The sequence below is a fragment of the Hypomesus transpacificus genome, chromosome 18, assembly GCF_021917145.1.
Source record: "Hypomesus transpacificus isolate Combined female chromosome 18, fHypTra1, whole genome shotgun sequence".
Classification (NCBI taxonomy): Eukaryota; Metazoa; Chordata; class Actinopteri; order Osmeriformes; family Osmeridae; genus Hypomesus; species Hypomesus transpacificus.
Genome location: NC_061077.1, coordinates 8,955,489 through 8,974,785, shown reverse-complemented (window position 1 = coordinate 8,974,785; position 19,297 = coordinate 8,955,489). Strand labels below are relative to the sequence as shown.

General features: G+C 41.5%; 3 protein-coding genes and 1 long non-coding RNA gene across 4 annotated transcripts; 1 reads left to right on the top strand and 3 right to left on the bottom strand.

Annotated features, from left to right (window-relative positions):
- The first annotated feature begins 135 nt into the window (after positions 1-135).
- Positions 136-8,635, top strand: clcn6 (chloride channel 6). The gene is made up of 23 exons (XM_047040624.1): positions 136-234; positions 438-497; positions 640-705; positions 801-866; positions 969-1,035; positions 1,151-1,257; positions 1,353-1,479; positions 2,048-2,115; positions 2,306-2,364; positions 2,518-2,650; positions 2,802-2,915; positions 3,029-3,195; positions 3,387-3,516; positions 3,749-3,878; positions 4,030-4,183; positions 4,708-4,864; positions 5,007-5,113; positions 5,278-5,464; positions 5,773-5,933; positions 6,023-6,179; positions 6,295-6,402; positions 6,567-6,692; positions 7,014-8,635. The coding sequence occupies exons 1-23, from the start codon at positions 160-162 to the stop codon at positions 7,092-7,094; spliced, it is 2,607 nt and encodes an 868-aa protein (XP_046896580.1). The 5' UTR covers positions 136-159; the 3' UTR covers positions 7,095-8,635.
- A 915-nt stretch (positions 8,636-9,550) lies between these two features.
- Positions 9,551-11,430, bottom strand: nppa (natriuretic peptide A). Its single transcript, XM_047040341.1, has 3 exons — positions 11,284-11,430; positions 10,724-11,036; positions 9,551-10,414 (listed from the first exon to the last, which is right to left on the bottom strand). Exons 1-3 carry the CDS (start codon positions 11,395-11,397, stop codon positions 10,410-10,412), a joined length of 432 nt encoding a protein of 143 aa, XP_046896297.1. The 5' UTR covers positions 11,398-11,430; the 3' UTR covers positions 9,551-10,409.
- Positions 11,431-12,535: 1,105 nt separating this feature from the next.
- Positions 12,536-13,536, bottom strand: nppb (natriuretic peptide B). The gene is made up of 3 exons (XM_047040486.1): positions 13,252-13,536; positions 12,865-13,147; positions 12,536-12,748 (listed from the first exon to the last, which is right to left on the bottom strand). Exons 1-3 carry the CDS (start codon positions 13,366-13,368, stop codon positions 12,732-12,734), a joined length of 417 nt encoding a protein of 138 aa, XP_046896442.1. The 5' UTR covers positions 13,369-13,536; the 3' UTR covers positions 12,536-12,731.
- Positions 13,537-16,494: 2,958 nt separating this feature from the next.
- LOC124480941 lies at positions 16,495-17,566 on the bottom strand. Its single transcript, XR_006957592.1, has 3 exons — positions 17,402-17,566; positions 17,000-17,309; positions 16,495-16,803 (listed from the first exon to the last, which is right to left on the bottom strand). It is a non-coding gene; the product is annotated as an uncharacterized LOC124480941 (long non-coding RNA).
- Positions 17,567-19,297: the final 1,731 nt, after the last annotated feature.

The window sequence follows — 19,297 nt, the reverse complement described above, 5'->3', positions numbered from 1 at the left end:
ATGGTGACTATATCAACATTCTCATATGTAATCAGCGAACGTTACCTTAAATGCTTATATTTTACGCAGTTTAGATATTTTGGCATCGTCTTACGTTTCTATCACATGACATGAAGCCGGAAGGTAGATGCAGAAGCGTCAGTAGACAGTGCAGCGAAGATGGCGTGCTGTGGTAACTGTTTTTGTTGTCACTGCTGTTGCCGGGATGGAGAGACCCGCACACCCGAGGAACTGGTACGGAACAATGTTCACTTGATTTATACAATTGCACGGGTAGTATACTTTGCTTACATATCTTGATATACAACTACCATAGTTTAAAATGACCTAGTAGGGATTGGCTTGCTCCAGGCTCAGCATCTGTGGGTTCTGTCTGGGCAGAGAGGACCTAACCTTGGCACTCTTCGGAAGTGTAACTTTATTTTCCCCTGCATTAGACAATACTTGGGGAAACTAGAGATGAAGAGGACGAAATTCTGCCAAGGAAAGATTATGAGGTAAGTAATAACAAAGCAAACATCAAATGAAGAGCGTGCTCTGCCTGTGTGGTGTTAAGATCTGAGTGGTTGTCTGATGAATGGTTCAGAATGACAAAACATAACATCCTAATGCTCGATCTTTGTCGGCAAATGTTGGCAGAGCTTGGATTATGACAGATGCATTAACGAGCCCTATGTTGAGGTCTTGGAGGGTATGGACAATAAGGTTAGTCTAAATATATAAACCGAAATCAATGTGTTTTTTAATCGGAATGCCTGTCTGCATTTGCCTCTTAAGTTGTTTCTAATGTCTGATTTTAGAAAGCCAAAAAGTACGAAGCTGTTAAATGGATAATGGTGTTTGCTATAGGCGTATCCATAGGCCTGGTAAGTTCAACTATTGTATTCAACCCACATTTTGTGGCAACTCTCATTCTTTGGCTGGTAACATGAAATACTAGGCCGATGTATAATTTTAATTTCTTTCAGGTGGGCTTTCTCGTGGACTTTTTTGTACGACTCTTCACCCAGATCAAATTCAGCTTGGTCGGAAAATGTATCCTTGATTCATCTCCATTTGAATCTTCATCTCCATTTGAATCATCTACTCGAGTTTCAAATGTAAAATTCTTGTTTTTGTGAAATCTAAATTCTTAACTTTGGTGCTGAAGCTGTAGAAGAGTGCAGCGAGAAAGGCTGCCTCGCCCTGTCACTTCTCCAGCTCCTGGCTTTCAACTTGGCCTTCATCTTCATTGCCAGTGTGCTAGTTCTCATTGAGGTAAACCTGCCATATCTGAACTACCTGTTCAATTGTTGTTGTTTTTTCCACTGCTGATCTGGTGGAGCTGATCTGAATGTCTTTCTGGTCTGTAGCCTGTAGCTGCAGGGTCAGGTATCCCAGAGATCAAAAGTTACCTGAACGGAGTTAAAATTCCAGGGATCGTCAGACTTCGAACGTTCCTCTGCAAGGTCTTCGGGGTGCTGTTTACCGTAGCAGGAGGTACTGCTGCATCATATTCAAGAACATTTTTGTTTAGTCCTTGCATCCTATTCATGAGCTTGCTGTTATAACATGCTGTTTGTTACAGGCCAGTTCTATGTGGGACAGTGAACACATTTGACAAATATGAACAAAAATGGGCATTAAATTCATGTCTCAGCGATACAGTGTCACCCGTGGTTAATCTGTTGTTACTGTAAATGACTCTTATTTGATAGATAGATCCAGCATGATGCACCATATCTGACTTCCTGAGCTTGGAATGACTCATACTCATGGATTACTACGAAACAATTTAGATGTTTATGTAAATAATTTAGTCGTCGTCGTTGTCGTTTATTAAATGTTTATTAGTACAGGCCTTAAATCATTGGTCCATAATAGCATAGTGCTTGGTGGTTAAACGAATGACTGTCTCCTTACTGTCTTATATATAGAACCAAGGAGCGTCTTAAAGATGACCTATGATCTTGGTGCAACAGGAGCCAAGACCTTAAATCTCCTACTACCACAGATATATATAGTTCCTTAATGGTGTGATCATCTGATTCTGTGTTTGATTCCCCAGGTCTGTTTGTGGGGAAGGAGGGCCCAATGATCCACAGTGGAGCCATCGTAGGAGCTGGCCTCCCCCAGGTAGAGACCTACTCATTACAGATTGTATTCAGATGCTCGTTGACATCTGCGAGGCTCATCTCAAATGGGGTATTATCTTTGGAATTTTCCTCACTTTTAACTAAAAGCAAATGGTAGCTTTGATTAGATTATTAGGACATTAAAAGCCTGTGAACACTAGTTTGCTATTAACCTTGCCTTCTTATTATAGTTCCAGAGCATCACTTTTAAGAAGATCCGCTTTGATTTCCCGTACTTTCGCAGTGACAGGTACAGCAATCCTGTAACACCAACCCTTCTAGACACAAACAGATCAAGTATCCTCTAACTAATATCCTCTAACTAATATCCAGTACGCTCACAGTTGTGTTTTGCGAAGATGAATGAACTGACAAAGTTGTGATTTGCTTGATGTGTTCCCAGGGACAAGAGGGACTTTGTCTCGGCGGGAGCGGCTGCAGGCGTGGCAGCTGCGTTTGGGGCGCCCATAGGGGGCACTCTCTTCAGTCTGGAGGAGGGCTCCTCCTTCTGGAACCAGGCGCTCACTTGGAAAGTGGTATGTCAATGTGCACATGTGACCACGTTGAATTGCATAAACTTGAAACTGAGGGGAGAAGGGACTGACAAGTGGTCCAGTAATACCTGTTTCACAGAACAGTGGTCAGTTTGATGCCTGAGGTCCTCCTCTCTGTCTCACTCCTCCCAAGCTCTTCTGCTCCATGTCAGCCACATTCACCCTTAACTTCTTCCGCTCGGGAATCAACTACAACAAGTGGGGATCCTTCCAACTTCCTGGTCTGCTCAATTTTGGAGAGTTCAAGGTACGGTTTTGCCATTATTGCTAGTACATACATTTCAGCTTCGCCATATGTGTCTTCATGTCATATTTCACCATTGTATATTTGGTGTGTGAACCTTGGTGGGTCTCTCCCAGTGTCTAGACGGGGACAAAAGTTGCCACCTGTGGACGGTGGTGGACCTGGCCTTTTTTGTTTTGATGGGAGTAGTAGGTGGGCTGCTGGGAGCTCTCTTCAACTGTGTTAACAAGAGACTGGCCAAGTATCGCATGAAGCATGTCCACCCCAAGGCCAAGTTTGTCAGGTGAATACTGGGGAGAACCCCCTCTCTCCTCTGATGTGAGGGGATCAAACTGTCTAAAACGGTTTCAAATAGTAAAAATATAAAACTTTATGGAGTAAAGCAAACTTCATCATTGAAACGCTTATTTTAAAAATAAGCATAAGTAAGTCATAAGTTTTCTTCAGATAGCCTTTCTAATGTTGTTATTCCAGGGTCTTGGAGAGTCTGCTGGTTACCATGGTGACAACGGTGGTGATATTTACAGTGTCCATGACGTTGGGTGAATGTCGGGATTTGCCCACTCCAACTCCAATTCCCACAATCTACAACACCACAGCCCTGGTAGGTGTGTTCATGGTACCTCCACAGCTGTCAGCTTACCTCTGACAGACACTGGCTAGGTTTCCCAGATCCGTTAAGAAGCTCTTAACGCTAAGAGTTTCTTAGGAGCATTCAAAGAGAATCTGGGAAACCCGGCCAATGTCTGGTCTAAAGACATGGACTGGACTCATACAGTCCAGTTTATTTCTTGATGAACTTAATGATGACACATGTATTGCTGCTGTGTGTTTAGGTGGATCAGAATGAAAACACCAACTCTACAATCCGACAGTTCTTCTGTCCTAATAACACCTACAACGACATGGCTACTCTCTTCTTCAACCCCCAGGAAGTGGCCATCCACCAGCTCTTTCACCAGGACGGTGAGACACACACACACACATAAACCCTCCTGTTTCAGCGTGTATCAGTTGATTACAGACAGGTCGCCTACTCTTGGCTAAAGGGGTGTGGTCTACATACCAGCACTGTTGCTTTCACATCAGCATTGAACTTCCTGTTGTTTGTCTTTAGGAACATTCAGCCCTGTGACACTGTCAGTGTTCTTCCTCCTCTACTTCCTGTTGGCCTGTTGGACCTATGGAGTGTCCGTACCCAGCGGCCTCTTTGTGCCCTCACTGCTCTGTGGTGCTGCTTTTGGACGTCTGGTGGCCAACCTCCTGAAAATGTAGGTGCTTGGATCACATTTTTGTCTCCAGGCAATTCGTAAAACGAACACACTCTGCCACTTACTCAGGGAGGAATCTGCTGACCACATGGTTTGAAGCCTGACCTTCTCTCACCCCCCTTCATCCTCTCCCTCTCTGTGTTTATCTATCTCTCTCTCTCTTTGTTTGACCCAGTTTTAGCACTCTTTGTCTGGGCTTTGAGTTCCTCTCATCTGAGAGTAATGATTGTTAGCATGCGCCCCTCTGGGGCCACCCTAACTGGGAGAGAAAGTTGCCTGTCTGTCTTGGTACTTAACTGTAGTTATTTAGATGACTCTTTGCCATTTTAATCCGAAAACTGATATTTTTTAAGAAAATACCATTTGATATTGGAGACATATGAATGGCACACGATGAGGGACCCAGCTATGCCTTATACGACTTGTGCTTTATCACATCATACTGTATATCATACTCTGTGTTCAACCTCATGATTGGCCTCTTTCTAATTGACTAATTTGGGTCTTCTATCTCCACACAACAGAAACCTGGGAATGCACATCTACTCGGGGACCTTTGCTCTGATTGGTGCAGCCGCCTTCCTCGGGGGCGTGGTTCGCATGACCATCAGCCTGACAGTCATTCTCATCGAATCGACAAATGAAATCACATACGGGCTTCCCATCATGATAACACTAATGGTACTGTGTGTATCATGTATTTTTATGTGCAATCATCAATACACATATCCAACTGTTTGAGGAAATAGTGGCTTAGAAACATGTTTCTGGGACCAGAGCCTCACTGATCCAGCTAAAGAAGTCTGCATGTGCAACCTCCCAGGTAGCCAAATGGACAGGGGATTTCTTCAACAAGGGCATTTATGACATCCATATATTACTGAAAGGAGTGCCACTGCTGGAATGGGAGACTGAGGTGGAAATGGATAGGTAAGCAAATAGTAATACTTAAACTTTGATAATGACATGGATGGAGAACAACACAGAACAACAAACGGAAGTATTTCTTCCCAACAACAGAAAAAAAGGCATTTTTCAGCTGTCTACCAGTGTTGTAACCATTGTATTTCTCCTCACCTGTTGGCTGTATCCAGACTGACAGCCAGTGATATCATGGAGCCCAACCTGACCTACGTGTACCCCCATACCCGTATCCAGTCTCTGGTCAGCATCCTGCGCACCACCGTCTACCATGCCTTCCCCGTGGTAACCGAGAACCGCCACAATGAGCGGGAGTTCATGAAGGGAAACATCCTGGTCAGCAACAACATCCGCTTCAAGGTAAGAAGCTGCTTTGACCACCAGGGGGAGGTGGAGCTCTGTGCTGAGATACAGGGGATGTAGGAAGCCCATTTAGACTGGACTGTGACTCATTTTACTGTTGGATCTAATTGGATTTGTACAACTTTATACTGTATATTTCACTTGACAATTGCTAAAATAAGTTTTCTGATCAATATTGGGAGACTTGCTCCTCTCAGCCAAGTTCTTTTTGTGGATGTTGAAGTGTTTCAATAAAATAGTCAAATTCACACACACACACACACACACACACACACACACACACACACACACACACACACATCCAGAAAGCGAGCGTGCTGACGCGTGCCGGGGAGCAGAGACGGCGGTGCCAGTCTATGAAGTCGTACCCATCCAGCGAGCTGAAGAACGTGTGTGACGAGCAGCTTCCTGTGGCGGAGCCGGCAGAGGAGGGCCAGGACATGCTGCAGCAGATGCTGGAGAGGAGGTACCAAGACACCTCTTGTGGAAAAATGCCTGCATGGAGAATGTACATGTTGAAGAGCCTTTTGTGAGAGTGTGTTGCTGTGTTCCCAGACACGTGCCGTACCCTAACCTGTACCCAGACCAGTCCCCCAGTGAGGACTGGACCATGGAGGAGCGTTTCCGCGCCCTCACCTTCCACGGGCTCATCCTCCGCTCCCAGCTGGTCAACCTGCTTATCCGAGGGGTCTGCTACGCTGAGAACCAGTCGGTCAGTTTGTGTGTGTTTGCGCGTGTGTGTGTCTTTTTGATGCTTATCACTTTGCCTGTGGTTCACTGACGTTTCTTTGTGAGTGAACTTCCATTGTTTCTGTTTGTACCCCCAGAGTGCCACCCAGCCCAGACTGTCCTACGCAGAGATGACGGAGGACTACCCCCGCTTCCCTGACATCCATGACTTGGATCTGGCCCTTCTCAACCCCCGCATGATAGTGGTATGACCCAGTTATCTACAGCATGTTTTCTATCGTTAAATAGCAGATTATATTCTCAATAGGTCAGTGTATCGAGGATGTGTAAATGTTGTGTCACGATCAATTCGACCAATTAATACTCTTGATTTGTATGCCTTTGTGTGACAATTCTTGTTTCTATGTAGGATGTCACCCCCTACATGAACCCATGCCCCTATACGGTGTCCCCAAACACGCATGTGTCCCAAGTATTCAACCTGTTCAGGACCATGGGTTTACGACACCTGCCAGTGGTCAATGCTGTGGGGGAGGTAAGGGACCTGCTCTGAACGCCCTGAACAGTCCAGTCAGAGCCCATCACATATTCTCAACCTGCATATATTCACAGCCACAGTAAGAGTGTTGCACATTGACACATTACTCTGGAACAGATTCAGCTTCTAAACAGTAATTACATCTTTGCTGAGAGTATTTCCACTAATGTGCACTTTATTTCAAGCCTAAACTATAATTAGCCTTTGATACACTAAGGAGTGAGATTGCTCTGATAGTTGCTGGCATATGATCATTGAATTGGGGTCTGCTTCAAATAATTGTGTGTATAAGAGAGCATGATGTGCCCTTCATTTCAGATTGTGGGAATCATCACCAGACACAATTTAACCCACGAGTTCCTGTTGGCCAAACTCAGGCAGCACTACATCACCATTTGAGCTTCTGATTGCAAAATCCAAATGCTTTAAAACAGCACGGTCCTGCACAAGTTTCCATGAACCTGGACCTCTGACCGGAACTTTCTTATGTCTGTATATGTTTTTGCGACACACACGCACACACACACATACTCTTTAAGAAACCCACTAAACAGCACTGCATCCATGTGCCTATGACAGGCAGACACATTCCTGTTGTGTACACCTGGAAGATCAAGTGATGATGTTCTTTCTGCTAAGATGACTTCCCCCTGATCCTCTCCCATCCTCTGTACCTTTCCTACCATCATGGTTGAACAGTCAGTGTACTAGCTTTACCAACCACGCTTTACCTTCTGCATGACAGGAGCACTTTTCATTTGGACTGTACATTTCAAGTTTATTTTGGATTTACTGTGTATGTGAATGAATTTGCACTAATGCTATGTGTGTCCTGTGAAGGGCTATGATCAAAGTAGACTTTCAGTGGTAGCAAGGGATCAAAATGTAAGAACAATTTCTTACCAACACAGATTTGTGGAATTACATTAACAAACCATACTATTGCACTGGACCTACATAAAGCTTAAGAAGGTAGATATTTCACTGATATTCAGGCAGTGGTCGTGTTTTAAGAGGAATAGATCTTTAAGGGGGCTGTCATTGACCAAGATTCTTCTTCTTGAAATTTTGGTTTGGGCATGTCAGTTTGAATTGTAAATCTCCCTGGATATTCTGTTGACTGAAGCCAGACTAATTGAAGTTGACCTTAGCTGTGGTGTCACTGGATAGATTTCAAGGCGTAATATGGATATATATTGGAAAATCAATAACATACGGTGTTCTTGCAAGCCAGTTTTAACTCTTCAATATAGGTTTGGTTTGCACTAAGGACTCATGTATTGCTAAGGGATGAAGTTAGGACCAAACTTATTAACCCTGGAACTCTTAGTTTGACAGTTTCTTTCAGTCATGATGACAAAATGTGATGGCACATATTTATATATTTTGCATTCCTGATTCCTGGAGTCATTATTTTGCTCAGTGTTTTATTTAAGAATTTATTTTTATGAAATTGTAATTTTATTATTTGCTCAATGGATCAAATGACATGTAATTACATTGCGTGAAACAACATGGACTAATGTTGTTGTCCTGTCAACTATTATTTGTAGACTAGCCATGTGTTTGTGTTAGTTTAAAGATATGTTTTTATATCATGTTACTTTATAATACTTTATAAATGTCAATGTATCTGTACAGGGAACATGAATCAGATGATATTATATGAAGACTAGAACAAATTATAAATGTTCTACTGCTAAGCCAGTTGTCAGATTCAGAGGGACTGTTTTGCCAATATAACCGTGTGACATATTAAGTATGTCTGCTATGAATATTAAGGCATTTATTTGTACTTGTTGAGGAATTTGTAAAGCTTTGACAAATATAGGACACAAGCTCATGGCAGACACATCAGGCCCTCCAGAGATCAGAAGCAGAAACTCCACTGTCGTGTGCCTTGACATTTCTCTCCAATAAATACCAGTTTGATTTGTAAATCATATGAAAGATCCACTAATCAGAGTTTTTAGCACACAGTGTTCAGTAGAGGTTGTACATGAGGGGTTGTGGTTGGCTGCACTGATGCCCAGGTCCCAGTTTTCCACATAACACTGGCCCTCAGAAAACAACACACACTGGTAAAGGTCCATTTACTAATCAGGCTAATCTTTAGTGGAAAATGTTTGTTTTTCCCACTGTTCTACCAAGCCTGCATTTGATTAGAATCTTACTCAACAAACCTGGGAATTTAAACAGTTCAACTAAGTTGTATTTATAGACACCTTTCTAGCCTGTATAGGTGCATTTCACCTATACAGAGAAAATAAAATAACATGCCTTTTCTCTGAGAAGTTCCCATATGCTACAGCAACACTCATTAGTTTTCTGTATCGGTGATGATAGTCCAGTGACGCTTCAAACTCAAGTTGAATGAATGAAGAGAAACCTGACTAGACACCAGTGTGACGGTGTTTCATCTTAATGTAACACAGTGGCATCCCATTCATGCAAGCTGTCAGAATACATTGACAGTACACAAGACACATTATATTGAGTGTAATCCTTTTCCTTGGTTGTGAATCAAGCAAATCCTTGTTCTCAGTGTGAGGGCTATTTCACTGCCCTTGTTGATGGTTTTATGTGTTTAGAAATGACTGCTTGTCTGCATTGGGAAAAATAAATTGGTTTGAGGATCGTTACTTTGGTTTTAAGGGGAGGGCTCAGTCGAGATTAAATGCTTCTAAGGATGTAACGGTTTGATTATATTGTCACTCGTTTTCACATTAACATAGTAGAAAATTGGAGCTTGCACCAGCAGATTATCTCGTTTAAAAAGTGCTTCATGTTTAAGTGCATCATTCTGTGAATTTTGCTTTTTGCTCAACTGGAGGAACAGTCAGACATACAGCGGAGACGGAATGAAAACACTTTATTATCTACGTTGACAAATCTTGTTCTCTTCTCTAATCCGTTGTTAGAACACACAATGACAGGGTTATTTTGTAGCTCTGTTCAAACTTAAGTCTGAAGATAATTCCATCTCCAAACTCAAATGGACTAATACATCCATTTAGTAGCTGTGTAGCTATCACAAACCATAAATTACATCACAAATACACATTCTACTTCGTTATTTAGAAGATGAAACCTAGCACTTGTGCTTAAGGTACGTGACACTAACTAGAAGTGAGAATAGATAGATACTTCCGCCTTCTTTACCCAATCTAAGTAAAGTAAGGATAGCTCACCAAAATAGTGTAAGTGTTAGCGGATTGTCTCAAGTAACTTCCATAAAGGGAGGAGGCCACTATCTACCTAATAGGCAACATGAATCATTTGAGGACTTCCTGAAGTGACAGTGTGTTAACAGTTTATTAGCTCACTGAGACACACCCCGAAGAGGTGTTACAGATCGTAACAAGGACCCTCTGCACTGCCATAGTCATTTGGTGAGATCCTCCCGTATGGTCGGGAAGATCCAATGGAACACTGCATTAATATAGAATTGTCCCAGCCCTGCCAAGGCTTTCATGCTGACTGCTAATACAAATGTACTATGCTGACGTTCACACAGATATTCAAAACAACTAAATGAGTCACTTGAGCCAGCTTGTTGAACTTCTATTGGTTGTAGGATTGCTCTCCAAACCTCAACCCCTAAAAAATGCAAGGTTGATTCTGAATCGAACTGAGCAGTGGAACAGTAGTTTTACCCAAAGGTTTTATTTTCCTCAAGATGACGTTGTATCCTGAGAACCTTTCCTGGTCATTCTATCCTAAAGGGGAAAATTGAGAAAGACCAAAATAATAATTGTTAGTATAGTATGGTATTTTGTCCATGAGCCTACCTGACTGAGAACATGACAAAAAGTATCACTTCTTATTTGCTTTTGATTTACTTTACCCTTATTTTACTGAGCAGGTTAATTAACAACATATTTACAATAAGGACTGGTAACAATTACTATAAAGGCTTGGTAAAAGACAAGATGCCTCCTTTAGGGATGGGGATTAGGATAAAGAAAAAAACAGAACTATGATGTAAACCATTTTACAACACATTTTTCGGAGCAACCTTACAGTACCTGTTCTAACATTGCAGCCCAGACCACTGGAGGTCCCGATGCGGTCCAGCCTTCCCCCAAAGCACCCGGACAGCTTACTCCTCGTGGCCATGAGTAGGTCCTGCAAACGACTCTTCTGGCTTTGCGTTCGACTGTGGCCTTCGTCTGGTTCCCTGGGCTCTAATGGAGGGGGGTTAGGCTCTTCTGGAGTCCTGTCCCATCCCAGGTTAGTCTGTCTCTGCTCAGGGTTGGGGTTTGTCTCCTCATAGTCTGGTACAGGGTCCTCTGCTTGGACCACAGCCACCATGGTCTCCTCAAAGCGCTCAAGTAGATTCTAGTGATCATACGGGGAAACCAGGTTTATTGATGAGACTGGAAATGCTTCAGATACATCTCACTGTCTTCTAATTTTATGTGCCCATTTTATTTTCATAATAATAATAATAAAGTATTTATAGCAACTCCCATCTCAAATTAACACCAAAATGATGGCACAGTGCATTGCACAGCACATCACGCCCTCACCTTTTCTCAATATAAATGAACCATTGATCAGGCAGTACATTTGAAAGCATATCTACCTTTAGCTGGGCCAGGTCATTAGCTGAGTAAGTCCGGCCCACCACATGGGATCTCACAAGCACCTGCTGACAAAGTAGAACAAGAATCCCCCATAGTGACGCTGTCCTCATCATCCCTGATCCCTGTATGAATCTGGCTATTGCAGTGCCCGGGCAAGAGGGCTGGTCTGTTTATATAGTCTCTGCACCCATGCACACCCACACACAGGAGACAGTCTGGTGTCAGTGGCTCATCATTTCATGGATTGTCTCAAGTGCATTCCAACACCTCAACCTGATAAGGCTGTTAGTAAAATGTATTTTCAAGTGGTGGCTGGGTGGTGGGTGACGTGTGTATGTGGATGTGAGGATACACATGATTCAGACCACTCACGAAAACAGTGGCCTGACCTCAACAGCAGCACAGGCCTGAGCTCAGACATGGCGTGCATTGCCAGGAATGCAGCATCAGATACACAAATACCAACCATTGCGCTCAAGCCTCAATACACCATAGTGGGTTAAAATAGGTCTGTTGTTCTATCTATAGACAGCAAAACCTTGTTGGAATCTTTCCAGGTTACGTTGGGAGGTATGAAACAGTTGTGACACTGTTTGGCCGTCCTGAGCTATCTGTGAGATTGTGTGCATCCCATAGTAAAGGTACTTTTTCATCAGTCTTGTGGATTTCTTGTCATTCTCAGACCAAGAGACTCTTAATTGGCTGCAAAGATGGACCAGAAGAATGTGTGTTTGTTGTGTAATCATATGCTCATGTGGAATGTCTTTAAAGGGTCATCTTTCATCACCAAAATGTGACACTTCCTTATCCTGACAAAGAAACTCAGCGCTAGCTCACTGGGGTTATCAGTTGTGACCCGCCACTTTTGAAGTAGCCCATGTGCATCCTGAACCAGCGGAAGACACCTAGACAGGATGATAAAAAGGCAAGCTTTGGTCATGGGGCATTCCATCGAATTATCTACGTGAACATTACTTTCACTATAATCATAATTGGGACAAAGACTTTCAGTGGTCGGTTATAATACGTTGCCTAATGGCATTCACTCTCCAAGGCTTATAATTATGCTATATGCGTTTATTAATCACTATCACTGCTGCTTCGTTCTGGTTGCCCTTTTAGAGTTTAATTTTGTTGCAAACATCCAGTGTCTTGGCTGTTCAGTCTATTCTGATTATCAAACGTCAATGACGTGAAATCATGGCCCCAAGGATACTTTTCATTGGAACCAATTCAATACACAACTCAAAATCCGTATGCACAAATGTAAACATTTATTGAATATTTTAGTGGTACAGAAAACAATATGGTAACTTAATCTCACATCAGTTCAAATAAATATAAGCGATTAACATATTTAAATAAATATACTTTAATAAATAGCCTATGAATACAATCAGCTTTGGCATGTAATAACGTTGCAGGTCCTTGTATTGCTGGTAAGACATCATCTCCTCTTTGGATCTGCAAATAGAGAAAACATAAGATAAATACTCAAGAGTCTATGAATGTTGTAATCTCTTGAAACCAAAAAGCACACCAACACATCCAGAAACATCACAAATACAAATAAAACGTACTGAATCTTCCCACTGTATTGCATCCAAGAGAACTCATTGAGCCGATTCGGTCAAGTCGTCGTCCAAAACAGCCCGAGGATCTCTTTGATGCTGAGTCGTTTCGGACAGTCTTTAAGTCCCGTGCCGAGAGGAACTCTCTGATCATGGCCTGGTCCAGTCCTGTCTGCGGTTGCCATCTCTCTTCCTGCCCTATCAATACGTTGTTTTCTGGATTCACGTTGTCCAATTCTGTTTGAGTTTGCTCTCTCCGCTCAGGAATGGATTCAAGTCTGGAAAGAAGCTCCTGTAAAGCAGAATCAAAGACTGAGTTTAGCGTGAATGCGTATTCTAGACTAATCATTATTAATATTTAAATAATGACTGTCCCAAAACATTCCAATAACTTACCTTTAAGACGTCGATGTCATCATTGGTCATCAGTCCGTCGTAGACGGGATATGCGCAAAATAGCTGCAGGTTTGAGAAGAAGAGGAGGCCGAGAAGAGGAATGCTAGAGACCTGCATCTTTTTTGTTTTGTTCGGCGTTATAAAGGTAAACCTTCCTCTCTTGGGTTTTCTTCTCTTGTGGTTGTCTCAATACCCACTCCACAGTAACCATGGTCTTTTATACTAAAGTCTGACACGCACAGTTATGCCAAGAATTGGAGTTGCATTCTAACACCTGATTATGATAAGGGTAGCTGTCGGAAATGACTCCTTTTATAGCGTTGTCTCTTAGATATGGGCCATAGCCTACCTATGACATAGTCATTAACATAGGCTACGTGGTTGAAGAAGCATTCTTTCAGTAATAAACCTTATATTCTCTGAAGTTGTTGACATTCCGCAGCTTCCGGGCAATCATATTTTGCGTTTCATAAACGTATTTCTTTGCGAATAGGGTTGGTTATATGACAGGCCTGCCATTTGTGTTGGTTTTTAGAAGTAGTGGTAGTCATTGTGTGATGCAATCGCCTTCAAAATTGGATTTACAATGGTCGCCAAATGAACTGACCGAATGCTGCAAAGCATGCGTAAAAGGGATTTTTACGCACCATGTTTTTTAGCAAAGCGTGGCTGTTCTAACACTATTAACAGAAAATATGTAATTTAGTTGCTTTAATCTAGTGGTTGTGTAATATGTAAACGTATGGAAATCATATGTCCCCCCCCAAAAAAAAAAATTTGGACAATATTTCAAATTCCTCAGTTAAAAGGGGAAATCTTGACTTGCTGACAAACTTGAATTCAATGGAAATTTGAACAAAGGATTATTAGTTCAAGTTCAAGTCTTTTAATTCTTGGGACATGACAACGCAAAGCAACCTGGCATAACATAACATATAAGTATTCAGTTTAACATAGATTACATCTATGATAAGCTAAAATATAATAACCTCCTAAATATACAAAATGTACATTTACATTTATGCATTTAGCAGACGCTTTTATCCAAATCGACTTCCAAGAGAGAGCTTTACAAAAGAGCATAGGTCACAAAATGATATATATAGTACGGTATACCAAACCTCTAATACGCATAATAACGTATACTAACCTTATAAACCTACGCTAACCTATAGAGACAAGTGGGGTACAATTGGTGCAATACTGCTATATTGCTGAAAGTAGCAGAGTAGCTGAAAGTGACAAAGTGGCCAGTGAGAAGTGTCAATGTCCATATCAATGTCCATTCAGAAGCCTGATGGCCCTTGGAAAGAAACTGTTGTCCAGTCTGCGTGTGCTAGACCAAATGCTTCGGTATCGCCTGCCAGAAGGCAACGAGGTAAAAAGACTGAAGGATGGGTGGTAACAGTCTCTTACACTACTTTCCCGAGGCATCATGTGTGGTATGGTGTCTTGTAGGGCTGGGAGCTTCCGGCCAATGATGAACTCAGACCGAACCACACAACGTAGGGCCTTTCGGCCCCTGTCTGTGCAGCTCCCATACCACACTGTGATGCAACTAGTCAGTATGCTCTTTATAGTGCATCTGTAAAAATTAGTGAGGATAAGTTATCGACGATTATGGTTGTGAATTTGATCTATTGGATGATGTCAACAAATAGTCTACAAATAACATCCACTTCCCTAATATACATGTGCTTGAAGTCTTACAACTGTGCCTCTACATATGTCATCTTGTAACCAACACGACTGTTCCACGATGTGGAATATATGAAATAAGTATAATCGCCTAACATTTATGATTGCTGGTATAGCAGGCTTTTGTCATGAGTGTGAAATTATTGCCCTGATGCCAGTGGCTCTTTTGGGCTGAATGTATGCAAACATGGTTTGGCAAAGTTTGTTCATTAAGTGACTAAATAACGCAAAATATTTTAATATTCACACGCTTTATTGATTCGCAAACTGCATTCTTCTTTTAAAAAATACATTCTTAATTTTGTCCAGGGAGTCACGAGAGCATTAATAGAGTTACGATGAAGCAATAAGGTTTTTGCGAATGGATCATTCAGTTCCCAGAAATCCCTATGCGGCTGAAATTGTAGTCTACCTTTCCATCTGTTCTAATTCGTCAGACGTGTTCTCCATCAAGATAGTTGTGCGTAAAGTAACTTTTACTCATCTGTGCCTTTTCATTGAACAAACGTGTATTGCACAACGTAGCATTACGTAAATTGTGGGTTGGATGTTTAGTGCTTTATACTACCATTAGCTAGCAGTCTTTATTGCATCCAAGTCCACTCACAGACCCAATTCTCCCAGTCCGATAACAGAAACAGCTGTTGAATTCTGAAAGTCCGCTAAACCAATAAGACCATTCTGGCGTAATAGCCTACCATTTGGCTTTCAAGGAAAATTGTTAGTATTGGGTGTACGGTAATTGTCTCAATTTGACCCTGAAACCCCTATGTGAACTGTCTGTCCATCTCGGATGAGTCAACGTTAATTTGAATCTTTAACAGTCAAAGTGTCCTCCAGTTACTGGCTCAACTCCTGCAGGTGAAGGAATACTCCAAATAATTCCTTACACTTCAAATGTAAATTTCTTGCCTAAATAATGTTATGTAGGAATTTGTATGAATACAATCAATAGCCTCTATACATGTCTTCACTTGTGGTTCCTGACACTGTAAACTATTGAATATTAAGGCTGGCACATGGTTAATTACACAATACATCCCATAAAAGTATGTTACTTTGCCATGACAATAACAACATACACTTCATGTCCTCGTCACCTGATGTCTCCTTTACTGTTTTAAGACATGAATCGGTCGTATGTTCGTGTATGGCACCTATCAAAAACAGCTTAAATTGTATGCGCACAAAACGACTTCCTTTCAATGTGATAATTGTTTGGAAAATTATTTTGACCACAGTATCAAACAACCTCTGTCACAACTATAATAGTTTGATTGACTATTGGCAATATCTTCTTTCGTGAATGTTATACGGGATTTTTGTGTAAATCTATGGCATAACGGTTACTGTTCCAGACAAAAAGCTGTGATGAGTGGCTGTCTGCTGTTGCTGATGGAAATATAAAATATCTCCTCGGATCTCGTCTGTAGAACAAGCGCCAGACAAAAATGTGCATGTTAATAGAGTTGACCCAATCTTTGTCAAATTAGGCTACTGACAACCAGACGTCACAAAATAAGAAATGAGGACGCACCACATATTCTATTATGCAAAATATTTATTTCACTTCAGTACATTCTATAGCATTTCTTCACACCATACTTTGTTTAACAATAAAATAAATAGATAAATACACAGAATACAGCCAGAACCATATGATGTGAAAAATAGGATGTACAGTTCTAAGAACCATTAAATATGCCAAATACAAACTACAAACTTAAATAACTTTATCCTATAGCAAATTTGTAAACTCTCAGTCAATACTCTGAGTTGCAGAGGTACATATCTATGCAGATTTCAAGTAAGGGTAGCCCAGATTCTTGTGCTCCGATCCGCCACCATCCAAACCTGTAACGAAAGAACATGACACCGTAAGCAACATATGGCGGGATTGCACTTGGTTGCCTCGGTTAAGAATGTAATGACAATCAAGTGCACTTCACAAGTGTTCTTGGCAAAACATAGCCTGCAGTAGTTTATGTGTAGTTTATAGGTACACGTCCAGGTGAAAAATACGAGTTTAATTGAGAGTAAGGTGCCATACCTATTATTCTTTAACATCCAAGCCCGCTGAATGAACCAATTCGTTCAAGCCTGACGCCAAAACAACTTCTCAAGCCGCCCTTCTTGTATCGGCCCCACGAACGCTTGGAGGTTGTCATAAGATCAGTTAGTAGACGCGCGAGAGCGTTGTCTTTTCCCTCCAGCGCAGAATTCCTCAAGTCCCACTGACGCTCTTCTGCAGCATCGAAACTCGCCTTCTCTGTATTCAAGTTTTTGCCATCTGATTCTACCGTCTCCTCTGAATCGTAATATGGCACATTACTTTCTTCTTCCAGAATCTGTTTCAGCGTCTGACGAGGAAAACATGATTTAAGATACTGAGCAAAGGCTTCAATTCAAATTAATTGCACGTAGGCTACATGTGTGCAGCACATCAACTTACCTGAAGGTTGGACACAGGTTTGGCTCCTACTAAGTTAAGGAGCACAAGTGCAGATAAACAACAAAAGGGAATATTTGAAACCATTTTCATGTGCAATTTGTATCCTTCCGTTATCTTTGTTAATAGACCAAACTAACTGATTGTCCTCCTGTAGCCTACTCCTTTGGAAACTGAAGGCAACCAGGTGCGCTTTTATAGCCGTCTTGATTTCGTCACGGAGGCCCAAGAAAAATGAACCGTGACTAATCTTAACGGACAATTTCGTGGGAGTGTAGTTAATTTCCACTTCAATTGACATGTGCTTAAAACGGTGACGCTGAGAGTCCTCAACCCAATTACCCCTGTTGCCATACCCATGTCATGAGTGGATAAATAGGCTACTTAATGCCAAACGTTTTAGGCGCTGCAGGTTGCTATGGTTCAATTAATATGTGCATCTAACCAAATGTTGCATTTGAGATGCTAAGATCACTACACATGAAATGACAGACCACCTTAAGCCTGTTTGAGGCAGTGTAGTTTGTTCGCTTCAGTGTTTACCTTTCGCTTTCTGCGTCATGCTTAGCAATAACTATTTACCAGTTCTCCTGAAAAGAGTGAGCTAACGCTCTCCATTTGACTGTTTATACTTCAATTATCAATTTTACTAATGGGTTGTAAACACTCACATGATCAATAAATTAATAAATCCAGAACCCCTGTATGAGGTTGATCTCCCTGGTCTCTTGAAGCAGGGATATGTCCCTTTAGTTGTCAAGCTCCGACTGTGGCTTTATACAGCATCTGCATTACCCTTATTGATTGGTTCAATGTATATATTAACTAATCGCTGAAAAATATTTTTGGAGCTTTTAACTATTTGTTAGTTCTCAACAAGTTGATTATAAAGGGATTATAAAGGATAGTTATTATGAAGTGTTCTCAGAAGAGGAGGTGGATGAAAAACCTAGTCTTTCACTTCACAGACAGGTCAATAGAATCCCTTCCCTTGCCTCATGTCTGAATCATATCAATAACTAGTCACACAGTAGGTCTGTTGAGGTTTGGTAGTTAGTATTTCTCCCACTCACTTTCTCTTTCTAACCCTCACATTCCTCTTTATCCACTTAACAAGTCAGACACATGATCGAAAAGTAAGAAAACCGCAGCACGTGGAGTCAAATCTCACACCTTAAAATAGGGAAAAAACAATGAAGTAACTGTCTTGTCAGACTTATTATGATTTTCATGAGCAAGGAACATATTTTCGGGGTTTATTCATCTGCCTTTTAGGTGAACACTGAAGTTTTTGAGTTAAAAAAGTGGAGAATTGTCCTGGTATCCATGGATACAGGAACAGGTTTCACTTCAAAGTGCAATGCCTTCAGGCTGGCAATGCATTGTGGATAAGTAGAGTGTATGGTGCTAGTTATTGAGGCATAAAGCACAATTTCAAACATACATCTGCATTATCCCATTCAACCACTCACACGCAATTCTTGGTGAAGTCTCTTCTGGGGACCTTAACAGCGTCTGCAAATCCTCTAATACAGAGTTAAGAGTTTCACACATAGGAATGAAATGTGAAATCTGATGAAGAATATGGCAAATCTATGTGCACACTTACAGTTTATACCCTATATTTATCTCGCAAACTGCTGGGCTATGACTGACTGCAAATTTCATGTCTTTATTACATTCATATATCTCATGAGTCATATTCTCGGACTCTCTAGCCTATGATTCCCAAGCTTACCTTTCAACAACTCTGAGGTGTCTCACCCTGTTCCAGTTCACTGAATATCCTCATTTAGATGATAAAGCATTGATGTTCTCATTAAGATTTTTAATGAGGGGGAACCAGATGTAGATCACACATTCTTCTTCTGAGAGACAGGTCAGCTGCTTAAATGTCAC

Bases quoted from the DNA above. Each gene is read 5' to 3' on its own strand.
- clcn6 (XM_047040624.1), top strand. From the start codon at position 160: ATGGCGTGCTGTGGTAACTGTTTTTGTTGTCACTGCTGTTGCCGGGAT. The intron at 498-639 runs GTAAGTAATAAC...AAATGTTGGCAG, and splicing joins TGCCAAGGAAAGATTATGAG to AGCTTGGATTATGACAGATG. The intron at 3,879-4,029 runs GTGAGACACACA...GTTTGTCTTTAG, and splicing joins CCAGCTCTTTCACCAGGACG to GAACATTCAGCCCTGTGACA.
- nppb (XM_047040486.1), bottom strand. From the start codon at position 13,368: ATGCAGGTCTCTAGCATTCCTCTTCTCGGCCTCCTCTTCTTCTCAAAC. The intron at 13,148-13,251 runs GTAAGTTATTGG...TCTGCTTTACAG, and splicing joins ATGACATCGACGTCTTAAAG to GAGCTTCTTTCCAGACTTGA.
- nppa (XM_047040341.1), bottom strand. From the start codon at position 11,397: ATGATGAGGACAGCGTCACTATGGGGGATTCTTGTTCTACTTTGTCAG. The intron at 11,037-11,283 runs GTAGATATGCTT...TATGATCACTAG, and splicing joins ATGACCTGGCCCAGCTAAAG to AATCTACTTGAGCGCTTTGA.